Below are 14,036 nucleotides of genomic sequence, written 5' to 3' on the forward strand. Positions count from 1 at the left end.
CCAGAATCTTACAATATGGCTTCATGGCTCTGCTGGACAGATGCACAGGGAACTAATCTAAGGGGGTGGCAAAAGCCAACACATTCCGGCTAGGCTTATAAATGCCTTTGGGCAGATAGCCTAGTACCTATCTATGAACCTAATATCATGTCTTAGCTTCCTAATTTAGAAAAAAAATCAGTGAAGCATTAAGCCATTTTATAGGCTTTCATTTTGCAAAAGTTGCCTATTTGTGTTATATAAGACAGGCAAACACTTCAGGTTCCAGCAGCATCCAGTTTATCTAGCTACAGACCCCAAAACCAACAAAAGCAAAATATAAATGCTCAGGCACAAGAAGGGATGGCTCTTTTACAACAGTCTGGAGAAATAATCTGTATGAGCATTGACAAACCATTCATAAACCAGAAGGCTCAGTCATCAACACTCCATGTGATCCCAGACATTCCAGGCAGTCAAACTATTTCAATAAAATAAAACAGGATGAATCTGATTCCTCAGTAGGCTGTGTTAAACAGATATGCAGTGGCTGGCGAGGCTCAGGAACTGGTCAGCTGACCCAGAGCATTGACACTGGTGAGACTCCCAAAGTACAAATAGACAGCCATACAGGCAAAGTATGAACTGTCACAAACTTATAGGTTTAGATGCAGAAACATTCATTTCTTGGGGATTTGCAGATAATTTCAAACCACAGTATATAATCCAGTAGTGAGATGCACTTAAAATACAGAAAATTATGCATTCAAACTAGAAAGGCTTCTTTTTTATAAAAAAGTGACCTCAATAGTATTATTGATTGGTGCCTGTTCCATAATATCATTTTCTTGAAGTGAAGAAATCTGTCATCGTTAACTCCTTACATATTATTTCTATAACCAAAAGCAAAGGGAAAAGAAGCCTTCCCAGAAGTCCACTATTGATTGCTATCCTTATTCTAGTATAAAACCCATTACAATAATGGATCCTGTTCTGTTGATCGACCAGGCATATGGTCAAACAAAAAATATTGAGATGAGAAGATCAAGTGCTCACAATATTGCAGAAATGCCTGCAGAATAAATCCCAGCATCTATATATGGGAGATCTCTCAACAGCAGAGGTAGAGATATACTGTTTCCTCACTGTTGTGTGATCTTGGAGTTGGTACATATAATTAGCAGGGGATGTGGGGGTTGCATGGGAAGGCTTGCACCCCCTGCAAAAGCATTTTTTTTTTATTTTGGTTGGAGTTGATATTTTGTGCTGTTGATTGACACAGCATTAAGTGTTGTCACCTTATAGCAAGAAGTTCTCTGGTTAAGTTCTTGCCTGGGAAGTTTGTGTGGTTTTCCTCCAGGTGCTCCGGCTTCCTCCCACATTTCAAAGACATGCAGTAGGTGAATTGGACACTCTAAATTGGCCATAGGTGTGAGTGTATAGTATGGTAGAAGGAGAAGGCACCAGAATTAAAAAAAAAAAAACTTTTTCAAACCTACAGTGATTGTGTTCCTGTTTCGTATATCTAGTGGTCCAGGAGTTGAAGGAGTGGAGGAGTTGTATTTTTATTTGTATAGTATGGAAGAACAGCCATGTCAGGGTTATCATCTCACATTATCAAGTGATTCTTTAAGGGGCACTGATGAATGTCTGATCACCCATGTGAACCACCTGAAATACAGAAAATGTGCCTTTTTTAAGTTATGGAATCTGACAACTAACATTGCCAAATAAAAGTTATGGAATCTGACAACTACCATTGCCAAATAATCACCCAAGCCTTCCACTGTGCATACAGCAGCCTATACCCCATTGCCCTTACCTCTCCTGCAGAACTTTCAGTCGGTCTTCTTTACTGAACAGGAAGCATTCATTTACTACTGTTTAGCCACCTCATACTGACAGAAGCCAACATTTAGAACAAAATGCATTTTTCAACTCCAAAAGAAAAGTAAATAATCTGAGCTTTAAGGTACTAGCTTCTGAGCCATATATGAATAAGTATTACTTGATTTATTTTATAAATAGACTGGCCCCAAAAAACTGGCAAGTTTTGATAATTTCTTGCAAAGCACAAGATGTAACTATTTCTTTAGGGGTGTTTGTGATTGTCACTGGTATACGTTTCAGGCCCTAGACAAAAGGAAAGTTTTATGCTTGCTTTGGGAAAATGTATTCTGTGCAAAATTTGAAAAAACAAATGCTGCCTGTGTGTTCATGAACCATCATTATAGGAATACCGTTAAAGTTTAGTGTTGAAAATGTTAATTATTGTTTGTGTTATGATCATACTTTCGAGAACTGCAACCATACTTCAGAGCTTTTAATGGAAGATATCTATTGTTTTTTCAGATACATGTCAATTTTTTTTCACCTGCTGCTGGCTGACCATTAAGTTTTCTGCTATCATTCAGACTTAAACTCCAGCTGAGGAGAGCAGATTCAAGGAATCTTCTCTCATACACCACTGGTCTATCAGTTGCCCCTTGTGCATCTCTAAAACATTGAATGGATGGTGTGCAACAGGCTTATGCATTTGTGTGCAATGCAGTCAAGGTCTCACTGCCTTTTGCCAAGGAATGTGCCCAAATACAACCCCTCACACACACACACACACACACACACACACACACACACACACACACACACACACACACACACGCACACACGCACACACACACACACACACACACACACACACACACACACACACACACACACGCACACATGCACACACACGCACACACACACACACACACACACACATTCTCCCAAGGATAGATGAGCAGCCATAGGCCTTTTTTTTCTTCTCCTCCCATGCAATTTCCAACAGGTACCCCAGCCACTAGTCACAACTGGGTCCTTGGGCTGCAGTCTGTGCTTAATCCCTTTATTCCAGTAGGGCTGTCAAAATGTATGCTTTGTACCCAGAAGAATACTTTTGTCCTTGTTTAGTGAAATCACTATTCATGTATGCAAACACATTGCTGCCGACATTTTCTAGTTACATTTAGTGCTCACAGGTGTCAGAGCTGTTTAAAGGTCTTAAGAGGTATATGGATATATTATATGTGCACATGTGTGATAAAAATCTCTTACTAAGTTTCAAAAGATGTCTGGTTTGCTGGTTTGGTGGCTTTCAGACAAATTCTAAGCTGCAAGACATCAACTATGTGAGTAAACAAGTTTGCTTGTTTTTTTTTCTAATCTGTATGTTTATCTCTTTTTACAGCCTCATTTTCAGACACCTGTTACTATGCGGTGGCTGTTGCGAGGACAGATAAAAATATTAATTTCCTCGCTCTGAAGGGGGCAAAATCTTGTCACACAGGTGTGGGCAAGTCAGCTGGCTGGAACATGCCAATTGGAGCTCTTATAGAGAGCAAACAAATTAAATGGGATGGACCAGAAGAAGAACCACTTGATAACGGTATGAGATTTTAAGCATCAGCTTGTGTGTTTGGATGTTTGTGTATGGTGTGTGTGTGTGTGTGTGTGTGTGTGTGTGTGTGTGTGTGTGTGTGTGTGTGTGCGCGCGCGCACACTCGTTTATTCCTTGATTATCATACCTCTCAACTGTACAGATTTTCACAGAATGTCCAGATTTTTGCCTCATATTTTTGGTCTGTTCCTCATAAAATTTTGGTTTTCTGTCAAATCATAATCAAAGCATTGAGATTGAAGTCAGAAAATAATGACAGCCATTTGAATTTCAGACTTCATGCCCTTCAGAAAAATGCATGCTAAGCAAAATATTCCATCAACTTTCTATGTCTGTAAGAACAATATTTAAAAATTGTCCCTGTTTTTGGGCCTTTGTCCCTGTATTATTTATAGCTTTGTCCAGATTTCTTGCTGTAAGAGGTTGAGAGGTATGCATTCGATTCATTCAAAATACAAGTCTTATAAGCATTAAATATAACTACTGGGCTAACTAAAGTCTCTACACAAATGAAGTAATGACATCATCATATATGATTATTTAAATTTAGAACAGTAAGCTGTTATCTTGCTAAATAAATTATATCCAGAAATTACTATCCATAGCTCGTTTACCTATTCCAGCAAACATATAGAATATCAGTTTCCAGATGATATTGCGTTTATCCACTTCTCTCCACTTCTGTAGCTGAATAAACTGCAGTGCAGAAATATAAATGTAATGTGGGTAAAGCAACCCAAGAGTGCATGCCTTTAAAATGGTATAACTACGTAGGTATTTTACATCCATCCTTTAACTATATCCAGTGTGAGCAGTTTTTTTTACTATGCTAAATTGAAATCCAATTAGTTATATGACCAGATATGAGCCTTTTAGATCTGCCTGTGCTCTTCACATTTCGCATAAAATTAAGACTATCCTTTGTGTTATAGTCTATAGATATGAAATAGTAATATTATGCCTATGGAAAGAAGATAAAACCAACCAAGTTCTATGCACGGGGGAGATTGCCGGTCCAAATCATATACCACAAAGCAACAAAAGTAGACCAGCAAGAGCAGATGCAGAGGTAAATTACAATCATTTATTGCAAACAGACCGGTTTCGGCAAATGTTGCCTTCTTCAGTGTAGGACAAAACAACAAAGTCCCATCCATCATACATTAAATAGAAATTCTGAACCAATAAGCAGACAGAGGTCATAAATATTAATGAAATATTGAAATGTGGCCATAGCCCCCAAAAAAATTTTTTATAAAAACAAAATCCTAACTAATAACAACGTTTTAAATCATAAAATTTCAGTGTAACATCCAGATCCCTTGAAAAACCAAAAACCAATTGAAACAAAATGTGTACCAATAAACACATTTTCAAAAAATACATGTTGGAAAAGGAAATACATACAAAAATAAATAATAAGCAAAAATGAACTGTGTGATGCCACAGGAACACCCAATGGCCTGAAATCAAATTATTTATGGTAAAGTCAGCCATCAGACATCCAAAATAGCAATCAAAACTAAAATTAGTTCATGATCAGAAATGGTAAACAACAACATCATCATCATCATAATACAATGCAATATTATAAACTAGCCATCCACAACAGAATGATCCAATGTACCTAAGGTGCCTAGAAGTATAGTTATGCACTAAACATAAATAGTCTGAAAACTATGTAGCCATAGTATAGCGTAGTACGCCAATCAAAATGTTCCAATATGTCTAGGGGGAACTGACATGTAAGTGAAAAAAATATATATAATAATAATTATTCTCCATGTCATGAGAGACCACTCAAGGAACACCCAATCAATAAAAATGATAAACGCTGTGCCACAGCCAAACAGAACCACCCCCGTCCAATATCTGTACAACCAAAGGATTAGGAAACCTTAAACATAAGTTTAAGACCTGGACCTAAATTATATAATACTAATATGGTCCCAGAAAAATATTTATTAAGACATAAAGAACCAACTACAAATGATCATTAAGCCCAGGAGGAAAAAGACCCCCTAGTGTGACTATCCAATATTTCTCTTTATGATCTAATAGGCCATGCCAGCCCTGTTTATGACATCTGTCACCAGTAATACGATCTATAACCATGAAATTGAATCTAGCCTGTGGATGTTTGAGAGTATGTTGGTACAAAGCACTAGTCAGTTTGTGATTCCTGATATCACTGCGATGTTCATTCATTCGAGATCTAAGGGCCCTTGAAGTTTGGCCTACATAGAATGCACCGCAATAACAAGAAGCTAGGTACACAACCCAATCACTACTACAGTTACCAAATATTTTAATGTTGAATATCTGGGTGGTATTGCGACTTGAGAATTCCTTTGATTTATTCATATAGGAACACGATCCACAGTGGCCACAGGGAAATGAGCCAAATAGCTCATCACCTTGTAATGTAAGTTGTTTATGAATAATCCCTCCACTAGCCATATGTTTGTAATGTGATAAGTACGAACCCAAAGTTTTGCCTCGTTTATAAAAAAACCGACATTGTTGTCCCAAAAGTGACCTCAATTGGTCATTGGCCAATAAGATGTTCCAATGTTTGTTAATGATATTCTTGACCATATTGATGTTTCTGCCATAAGTGGTAACAAAACGTATGGGAGTACTAGATGTATTATTTCTCATGGATTTGTATTCTAACAGTTGTTCCCTGTTCATTTGGTTGACCCTACATCTGGCTAAGTTGATGTCTTTATGGTCATAGCCCCTATTAGCAAACCTCTTACCCAAATCCATGCTGGCTGATTGATATTCAACGTCCTTCGAACTGAGGCGTTTAATACACATGAATTGTGACACTGGAATGCTTCTGATAGTGTGGCGTGGGTGCATGCTGGAAGCATGAAGCAGGGTATTATATTGTGGGTACTTGCGGAACACCTTACTGGATAATGTAAAATCATGATTTCTCGAGACCGTAACATCCAAAAAGTTGATTCTGTTTTGGTCATATGTTACTGAAAATTCCAGTCCCCATATATTGCTGTTAAGATAATCAACAAATTCGTGCAAGTAACCTAAATCCGCACGCCACACTAGCCAGCAGTCGTCCAAATAACGTCGCCAGATGTCCATCTCAACCTGGTAAATGTTATGTGAGTTGTCATAAATCATGTACTCCTCAAAATAAGCCATGAAAAGGTCTGCATAAATGGGAGCAAAAGATGCTCCCATAGCCATGCCTTGCAGTTGCCAATAACACTGGCCTTGAAAATATAGCACATTTTTGTTGAGTACATGTTCTGACATACAAATGAGTAAGGTATTAAACCCTGGTGAATAGAGATTTGCTCTGTTAAGCCAGTATTGAAGGGATTGTAAACCTGCCCAATGTGGAATACTGGTGTATAATGCTTTTACATCTAAGGTGCACATATACCATCCTGGTTCTAACTGGGTATCTTGAATAATCTGTAAAAATTGGGTTGTGTCCTGCAGTCTTGCCCTAATCAAACCCAACAATGGTTTAAGATATTTCGTGAGAAATGCAGATAAAGGTTCGGTAAGAGATCCTATTCCAGAGACAATAGGTCTACCAGGAGGTTTACTAATAGATTTATGAATCTTAGGTAAAAGATATAGAATCTGCTTAGATGGTTCGGACACCGTCAGTGATGACAAACATTTTTTGCTAATAATCCCCTCCTCAAAGGCTAACTTCAAAAAGGAATCAATTTCATCCTTGAAATTGGGTGTGGGATCTATTGACATATGCATATAACATGTTTTATCCGATAATTGTGACAACCCTTCCTGTATGTAGTCAACTGTATTGAGAACCACCACAGCACCTCCTTTGTCAGCTGAAAGTACAGTAATTTCCTTATTATTGCGTAGTTGGTCTAAAGCCAACCTATCACCAGTGGTAAGATTACTTCCTAACATAACATGCCCGTAGTTCTCAAAATGAAGGTCCCTCAGAATAGAATCCATAAATATGGAAACGTATTTGTTCATAGGTGGTTGAAAAGATGACCTACCAAACCTAAACTCATCAGATATTCCTGGATTATCCTCAGCAAAAAATAATTTTAAATTGAGAGTACGGCAAAAAGCCTGTAAATCCTGAATGATATGATATTCCTGAGAGAAAAAGGAAGGTATGTAGTTCAGTCCCTTATTCAATAAGGCTATTTGTTCCTCAGATAATACAGTACTAGACAAATTTAATACATTCTGATTCGAAGTCTGAATGGACACTAACTCAGAAAATTGTTCAGTAGACCCTGAAACGAAACCTGTGGAGGTTCTTTTCTTGTGCTTCCTGCCCCCCCGATGTCCCGTGCCCCTTCTAAAGGGATATTTCTATTACTTTTCTTTCTGTTAGGAGAACCCCTGTCAGAAGTCCCCTCACTGTCAGTTACTGAGGAATCATCCCCTGAAGTACTATTAAAAGATCCATCTCTATTTTTCAAAATAGATCGAGGTCTCTTTTTGGTACGACTGGGCCCCGTCCTGACTTGATTGGTGTCGGCAAATCTAACAGACCGACTGAAATCGAATGGTCTACCCCGTTGATAGTCCGAATAATCCCTGTGAAACTTTTTGATCTTACGTTCCTTAATAATTTTCTCATGTTCCGTCAGATCATGTGAAAGTTTCTTAATATTATCTTGATATTTCCGAGAGGATTCGAACTTACTGACATCCGAACATAGTGTCTTGATGTCTTGTATATTCAAATCAACCATTCTTTCATAGTATTGTAATAAAATATTCACAAATGACATGGACCCCAACTGTAAAGGTTCCTTCCAATCCTGATTCAACTTTTCATCTGGTCTCCCCACTAAAGGTTGGAGATGTATCCTAAGTCGTATTACTGGTGACAGATGTCATAAACAGGGCTGGCATGGCCTATTAGATCATAAAGAGAAATATTGGATAGTCACACTAGGGGGTCTTTTTCCTCCTGGGCTTAATGATCATTTGTAGTTGGTTCTTTATGTCTTAATAAATATTTTTCTGGGACCATATTAGTATTATATAATTTAGGTCCAGGTCTTAAACTTATGTTTAAGGTTTCCTAATCCTTTGGTTGCACAGATATTGGACGGGGGTGGTTCTGTTTGGCTGTGGCACAGCGTTTATCATTTTTATTGATTGGGTGTTCCTTGAGTGGTCTCTCATGACATGGAGAATAATTATTATTATATATATTTTTTTCACTTACATGTCAGTTCCCCCTAGACATATTGGAACATTTTGATTGGCATACTACGCTATACTATGGCTACATAGTTTTCAGACTATTTATGTTTAGTGCATAACTATACTTCTAGGCACCTTAGGTACATTGGATCATTCTGTTGTGAATGGCTAGTTTATAATATTGCATTGTATTATAATGATGATGATGTTGTTGTTTACCATTTCTGATCATGAACTAATTTTAGTTTTGATTGCTATTTTGGATGTCTGACGGCTGACTTTACCATAAATAATTTGATTTCAGGCCATTGGGTGTTCCTGTGGCATCACACAGTTCATTTTTGCTTATTATTTATTTTTGTATGTATTTCCTTTTCCAACATGTATTTTTTGAAAATGTGTTTATTGGTACACATTTTGTTTCAATTGGTTTTTGGTTTTTCAAGGGATCTGGATGTTACACTGAAATTTTATGATTTAAAACTTTGTTATTAGTTAGGATTTTGTTTTTATAAAAAAAATTTTTTTGGGCTATGGCCACATTTCAATATTTCATTAATATTTATGACCTCTGTCTGCTTATTGGTTCAGAATTTCTATTTAATGTATGATGGATGGGACTTTGTTGTTTTGTCCTACACTGAAGAAGGCAACATTTGCCGAAACCGGTCTGTTTGCAATAAATGATTGTAATTTACCTTTGCATCTGCTCTTGCTGGTCTACTTTTGTTGCTTTATGGAAAGAAGATAATCATAAATCCATAAGGGCTTGACTTGCACATCTATAGCACTGTAAACCCATGTTTAGTATTTTTTTGTATAACAGTTCATTTACTAAGTATCTTCATTTTAGCTATCATAGGAAGCAAGATACACAAACTGTACCTGAACCCCATGAAAAAAATAAATAATAAGTAACAGGTTTTTTCATTTAACTGTGTAATTGAACTGGTCATTATGGACCCTCTTCAGTCACACCTGAGTCCAGAAAGGAAAGGTTAAAATTCAGTGTATATATAGGCACTTTGGAGTAACCAATCAAATTCTGTGTTTTGTGAAGGTGGTTAGAGACAGGACTACCTGGAGAGAAAACACACAGACATAAGGAGTGCATGATAGCTCCACAAAGACAGTAAATGGACTACTTTCTGGATTTAAGGACTACTTTCTGGATTTAAGTATCTTTGCTGTTTTTTCACTTGGAATAGCTTCTGTAGCTTACCCTGAACTAGCTTGAACTGTTTTTTAACTGTTTGCTGCATTATTTTAAAATCTGCACTTAAAGTTACATTTTAGTCAAATTTGATCGAAAGTTTGTTTGTTTGTTTGTTTAATTTAACTGTGGAAGTTGCCCACTAAAGTGTGCTAGCCTGTGTAACTAATTTATCACTGTTTCTGCATTTTCTGTGTGTTTCTACCAAAAAAACCCCAAAAAAACAAATAAATAATCCTTGTTTTCCCACCTCTCCTCGACTAGTTTAGACCAGTTTACAGGCATTGCTATATTCTGGGCTGTGGTGTAGTTCCTGTGTTGCCCATTACCTTTCTTGGATAGAAGGAAGTTTCTTTGCTCACCAGTGGGAGTGGGGAGCCTTGAGCAGCCTACCTGTCCCTGTAGGAAGTGACCTCAGCACAAGAAGCTGTAGTAATTGGTTGTTTTGGACCATTTCTAGCTCTTTTGTAGTTCACTGTTTAAAATCTGCCTCTGGGTGTTTTTTTCTGGCTATACTGCTCAGACAAGCTCCTCGTGGTTCTGCAGAGTGGTCCTAGCAGCAGGGAACTCAGAAAAGTGACTACTTTCTGTATTTAAGTATCTTTGCTTTTTTGTCACTTGGAATAGCTTCTGTAGCTTACCCTGAACTAGCTTGAACTGTTTTTTAACTGTTTGCTGCATTATTTTAAAATCTGCACTTAAAGTTACATTTTAGTCAAATTTGATCGAAAGTTTGTTTGTTTGTTTGTTTGTTTAATTTAACTGTGGAAGCTGCCCACTAAAGTGTGCTAACCTGTGTAAATAATTTATCACTGTTTCTGTGTGTTTCTACCAAAAAAACAAAAAAAAAAATAATCCTTGTTTTCTCGCCTCTCCTCGACTAGTTTAGACCAGTTTACAGGCATTGCTGTATTCTGGGCTGTGGTGTAGTTCCTGTGTTGTCCATTACCTTACTTGGATAGAAGGAAGTTTTTTTGCTCAACAGTGGGAGTGGGGAGCCTTGAGCAGCCTACCTGTCCCTGTAGAAAGTGATCTCAGCACAAGAAGCTGTAGTAATTGGTTGTTTTGGACTATTTCTAGCTCTTTTGTACTTCACTGTTTAAAATCCGCGTCTGGGCGTTTTTTTCTGGCTATACTGCTCAGACAAGCTCCTCCTGGGTCTGCAGAGTGGTCCTAGCAGCAGGGAACTCAGAAAAGCGACTACTTTCTGGATTTAAGTATCTTTGCTTTTTTTCACTTGGAATAGCTTCTGTAGCTTACCCTGAACTAGCTTGAACTGTTTTTTAACTGTTTGCTGCATTATTTTAAAATCTGCACTTAAAGTTACATTTTAGTCGAATTTGATGGAAAGTTTGTTGTTTGTTTGTTTAATTTAACTGTGGAGGCTGCCCACTAAAGTGTGCTAGCCTGTGTAACTAATTTATCACTGTTTCTGCATTTTCTGTGTGTTTCTACCAAAAAACAAAAAAACAAAAAATAATCCTTGTTTTCCCGCCTCTCCTCGACTAGTTTAGACCAGTTTACAGGCATTGCTGTATTCTGGGCTGTGGTGTAGTTCCTGTGTTGTCCATTGCCTTACTTGGATAGAAGGAAGTTTCTTTGCTCACCAGTGGGAGTGGGGAGCCTTGAGCAGCCTACCTGTCTCTGTAGGAAGTGACCTCAGCACAAGAAGCTGTAGTAATTGGTTGTTTTGGACCATTTCTAACTCTTTTGTAGTTCACTGTTTAAAATCCGTCTCTGGGCATTTTTTTCTGGCTATACTGCTCAGACAAGCTTCTCGTGGGTCTGCAGAGTGGTCCTAGCAGCAGGGAACTCAGAAAAGCTACTACTTTCTGGATTTAAGTATCTTTGCTTTTTTTTCACTTGGAATAGCTTCTGTAGCTTACCCTGAACTAGCTTGAACTGTTTTTTAACTGTTTGCTGCATTATTTTAAAATCTGCACTTAAAGTTACATTTTAGTTGAATTTGATCGAAAGTTTGTTGTCTGTTTGTTTAATTTAACTGTGGAGGCTGCCCACTAAAGTGTGCTAGCCTGTGTAACTAATTTATCACTGTTTCTGCATTTTCTGTGTGTTTCTACCAAAAAAACAAAAAAATAATCCTTGTTTTCCCGCCTTCCTCGACTAGTTTAGACCAGTTTACAGGCATTGCTGTATTCTGGGCTGTGGTGTAGTTCCTTTGTTGTCCATTACCTTACTTGGATAGAAGGAAGTTTCTTTGCTCACCAGTGGGAGTGGGGAGCCTTGAGCAGCCTACCTGTCCCTGTAGGAAGTGACCTCAGCACAAGAAGCTGTAGTAATTGGTTGTTTTGGACCATTTCTAGCTCTTTTGTAGTTCACTGTTTAAAATCCACGTTTGCACGGCTTTGCACAACTAGCGCAGTTCCGGTTAAACTTTTTCTGGCTCCGCCAAGTCTGCTCTTCAAATTTTCCCTTAAGGAAGCTCTACTCTTAGTATAACCAGACTACTCACTATATTATAAGCCTAGCACTTGTTCTCAATACTTCTCTACTAAGTAAGCACTCTCATACTAAGTAAAGCACTACATCTACTTACCACCCCTGTGAATATCCACTTACCTTAAAGGTACAGCACTTCCTTATACTGTTCTAGCATGTCGAGTGGTAGATTACTGGTGTCGTCTCCAATTCAGCTGGTCAATCTGGGTATCTTGAGACAATGCTACAATTGTCTCATGTACACAGAAAACCATCTCCTCCTCCCAACAAACACAAATACATGTGAGAGATGCAACTATATAGCCAAACTGGAGGCTGAACTCTCTCAACTCAGGGCTGGCATGACCAGACAGGAGGAGATGGCAACCACACACACACAACAATCCCAGTCCCACATATACCTACCACAACTGCAAACCAAACACATAAAAACACAAAGATATACTCGGTGGCTCTAATAAAAAACTTACCAAAAAAACAGAGGCTCCCAAATCAGACATCCAAAAATCCACCACCTCAAAACAAAACACATGCAACACATACTTCAATAAATCAGTGTGTCAACCAATCACAGCCCTTAAGGCCAAACACCTTGCCTGATACACTAGTAATAGGTGACTCTATAGTCAGACACACTGATGTCCCGCTGACCAGGCTGAACAAGGAGAAGGTGACTGTGAGCTGTCTATCGGGAGCTAGGATCCGCCACATAACACACGCACTCAAGTCACTCCAAAGCAAGTACAAATATGACTCTGTCATTGTCCATGCTGGTGTGAATGACCTGAGACATACCTCCCTGGACAACATGAAAAGAGACATAGAGGAGCTCTCCGATTATGTAGCCCAGGCTGGTATGACCCTGACCCTGAGCAGCATCCTGCCCTCACCAAGAATGATACCACAATACAAAGACAAGATGATCAGCTTTAACAATTGGCTCAAGTACTGGTGTCATTCTAAGGGGAGTCAATATCTATCTGCTTGGGATGACATGTTGGACAAGCCACGCTGCTTCACAAGGGATGGCTTACACCTGTCACCACTGGGCTTCCGGATATTGGCTAAGGCTCTTGCCACCCCCATAGTGCCTTTTTAGGCAAGGCTCAAAGACAAACCCACCTCCTTAGAAAACAAAAATGGAAAAAAACTAAGGGTAATGCTGCTCAACGACAGAAGTCTAAATCTCAAGATGCAGGCACTTGATGCGCTCCTCAGCATGGAGAACATCGACGTCTGTGCAGTAACTGAAACCTGGTTCAAGGCTCCGGAGAGCACCCCAGCACTACCAGGCTATACCTCGTATCATGCTTTTCGGCCCCAAAACCCGGGCCGAACCACAAAGGGAGGGGGAGTGTCCATATTCATCAAGGACACCCACACCTCCAGGTTAGTAGCAACACATGCAGCATCAGAGACCATACAGGTGCAACTAACCATAGGCAAAACTGCTATACAACTGGTAGCATGTTACAGACCACCCTCCCAATCTCAAGAACCCCACTCTGCCTTCCTGAAGACATTGGAGGATATGAATGTATCACAAAATACCATCATACTAGGAGACTTCAACTACCCAGACATAGATTGGGTACATTATTCTAGCCCTAATACCCTAGCCCAAAGGTTCCTGGAATTCATAAATTCAAATGCACTGGAACAACTAGTCACCTCTCCCACTAGGGGAGATAATATACTAGACCTGATCATCACAAACATGGGGACAAAATGCTCCACACCAGAAGTATACCCCTC

General features: G+C 38.8%; 1 protein-coding gene across 1 annotated transcript in view; it reads left to right on the forward strand.

Moving 5' to 3' along the window:
- Positions 1-14,036, forward strand: part of LOC122800093 (serotransferrin-A-like) — a 276,007-nt gene that overhangs the window by 47,820 nt on the left and 214,151 nt on the right. The window contains exon 4 of the mRNA XM_044069617.1: positions 3,212-3,409. Within this exon, the coding sequence (XP_043925552.1) occupies positions 3,212-3,409 (198 nt within the window). The remainder of the gene's footprint in view (positions 1-3,211; positions 3,410-14,036) is intronic.

This window comes from Protopterus annectens, chromosome 4.part0 (assembly GCF_019279795.1).
Source record: "Protopterus annectens isolate FY-2018-M chromosome 4.part0, PAN1.0, whole genome shotgun sequence".
NCBI classification, from domain to species: Eukaryota; Metazoa; Chordata; order Ceratodontiformes; family Protopteridae; genus Protopterus; species Protopterus annectens.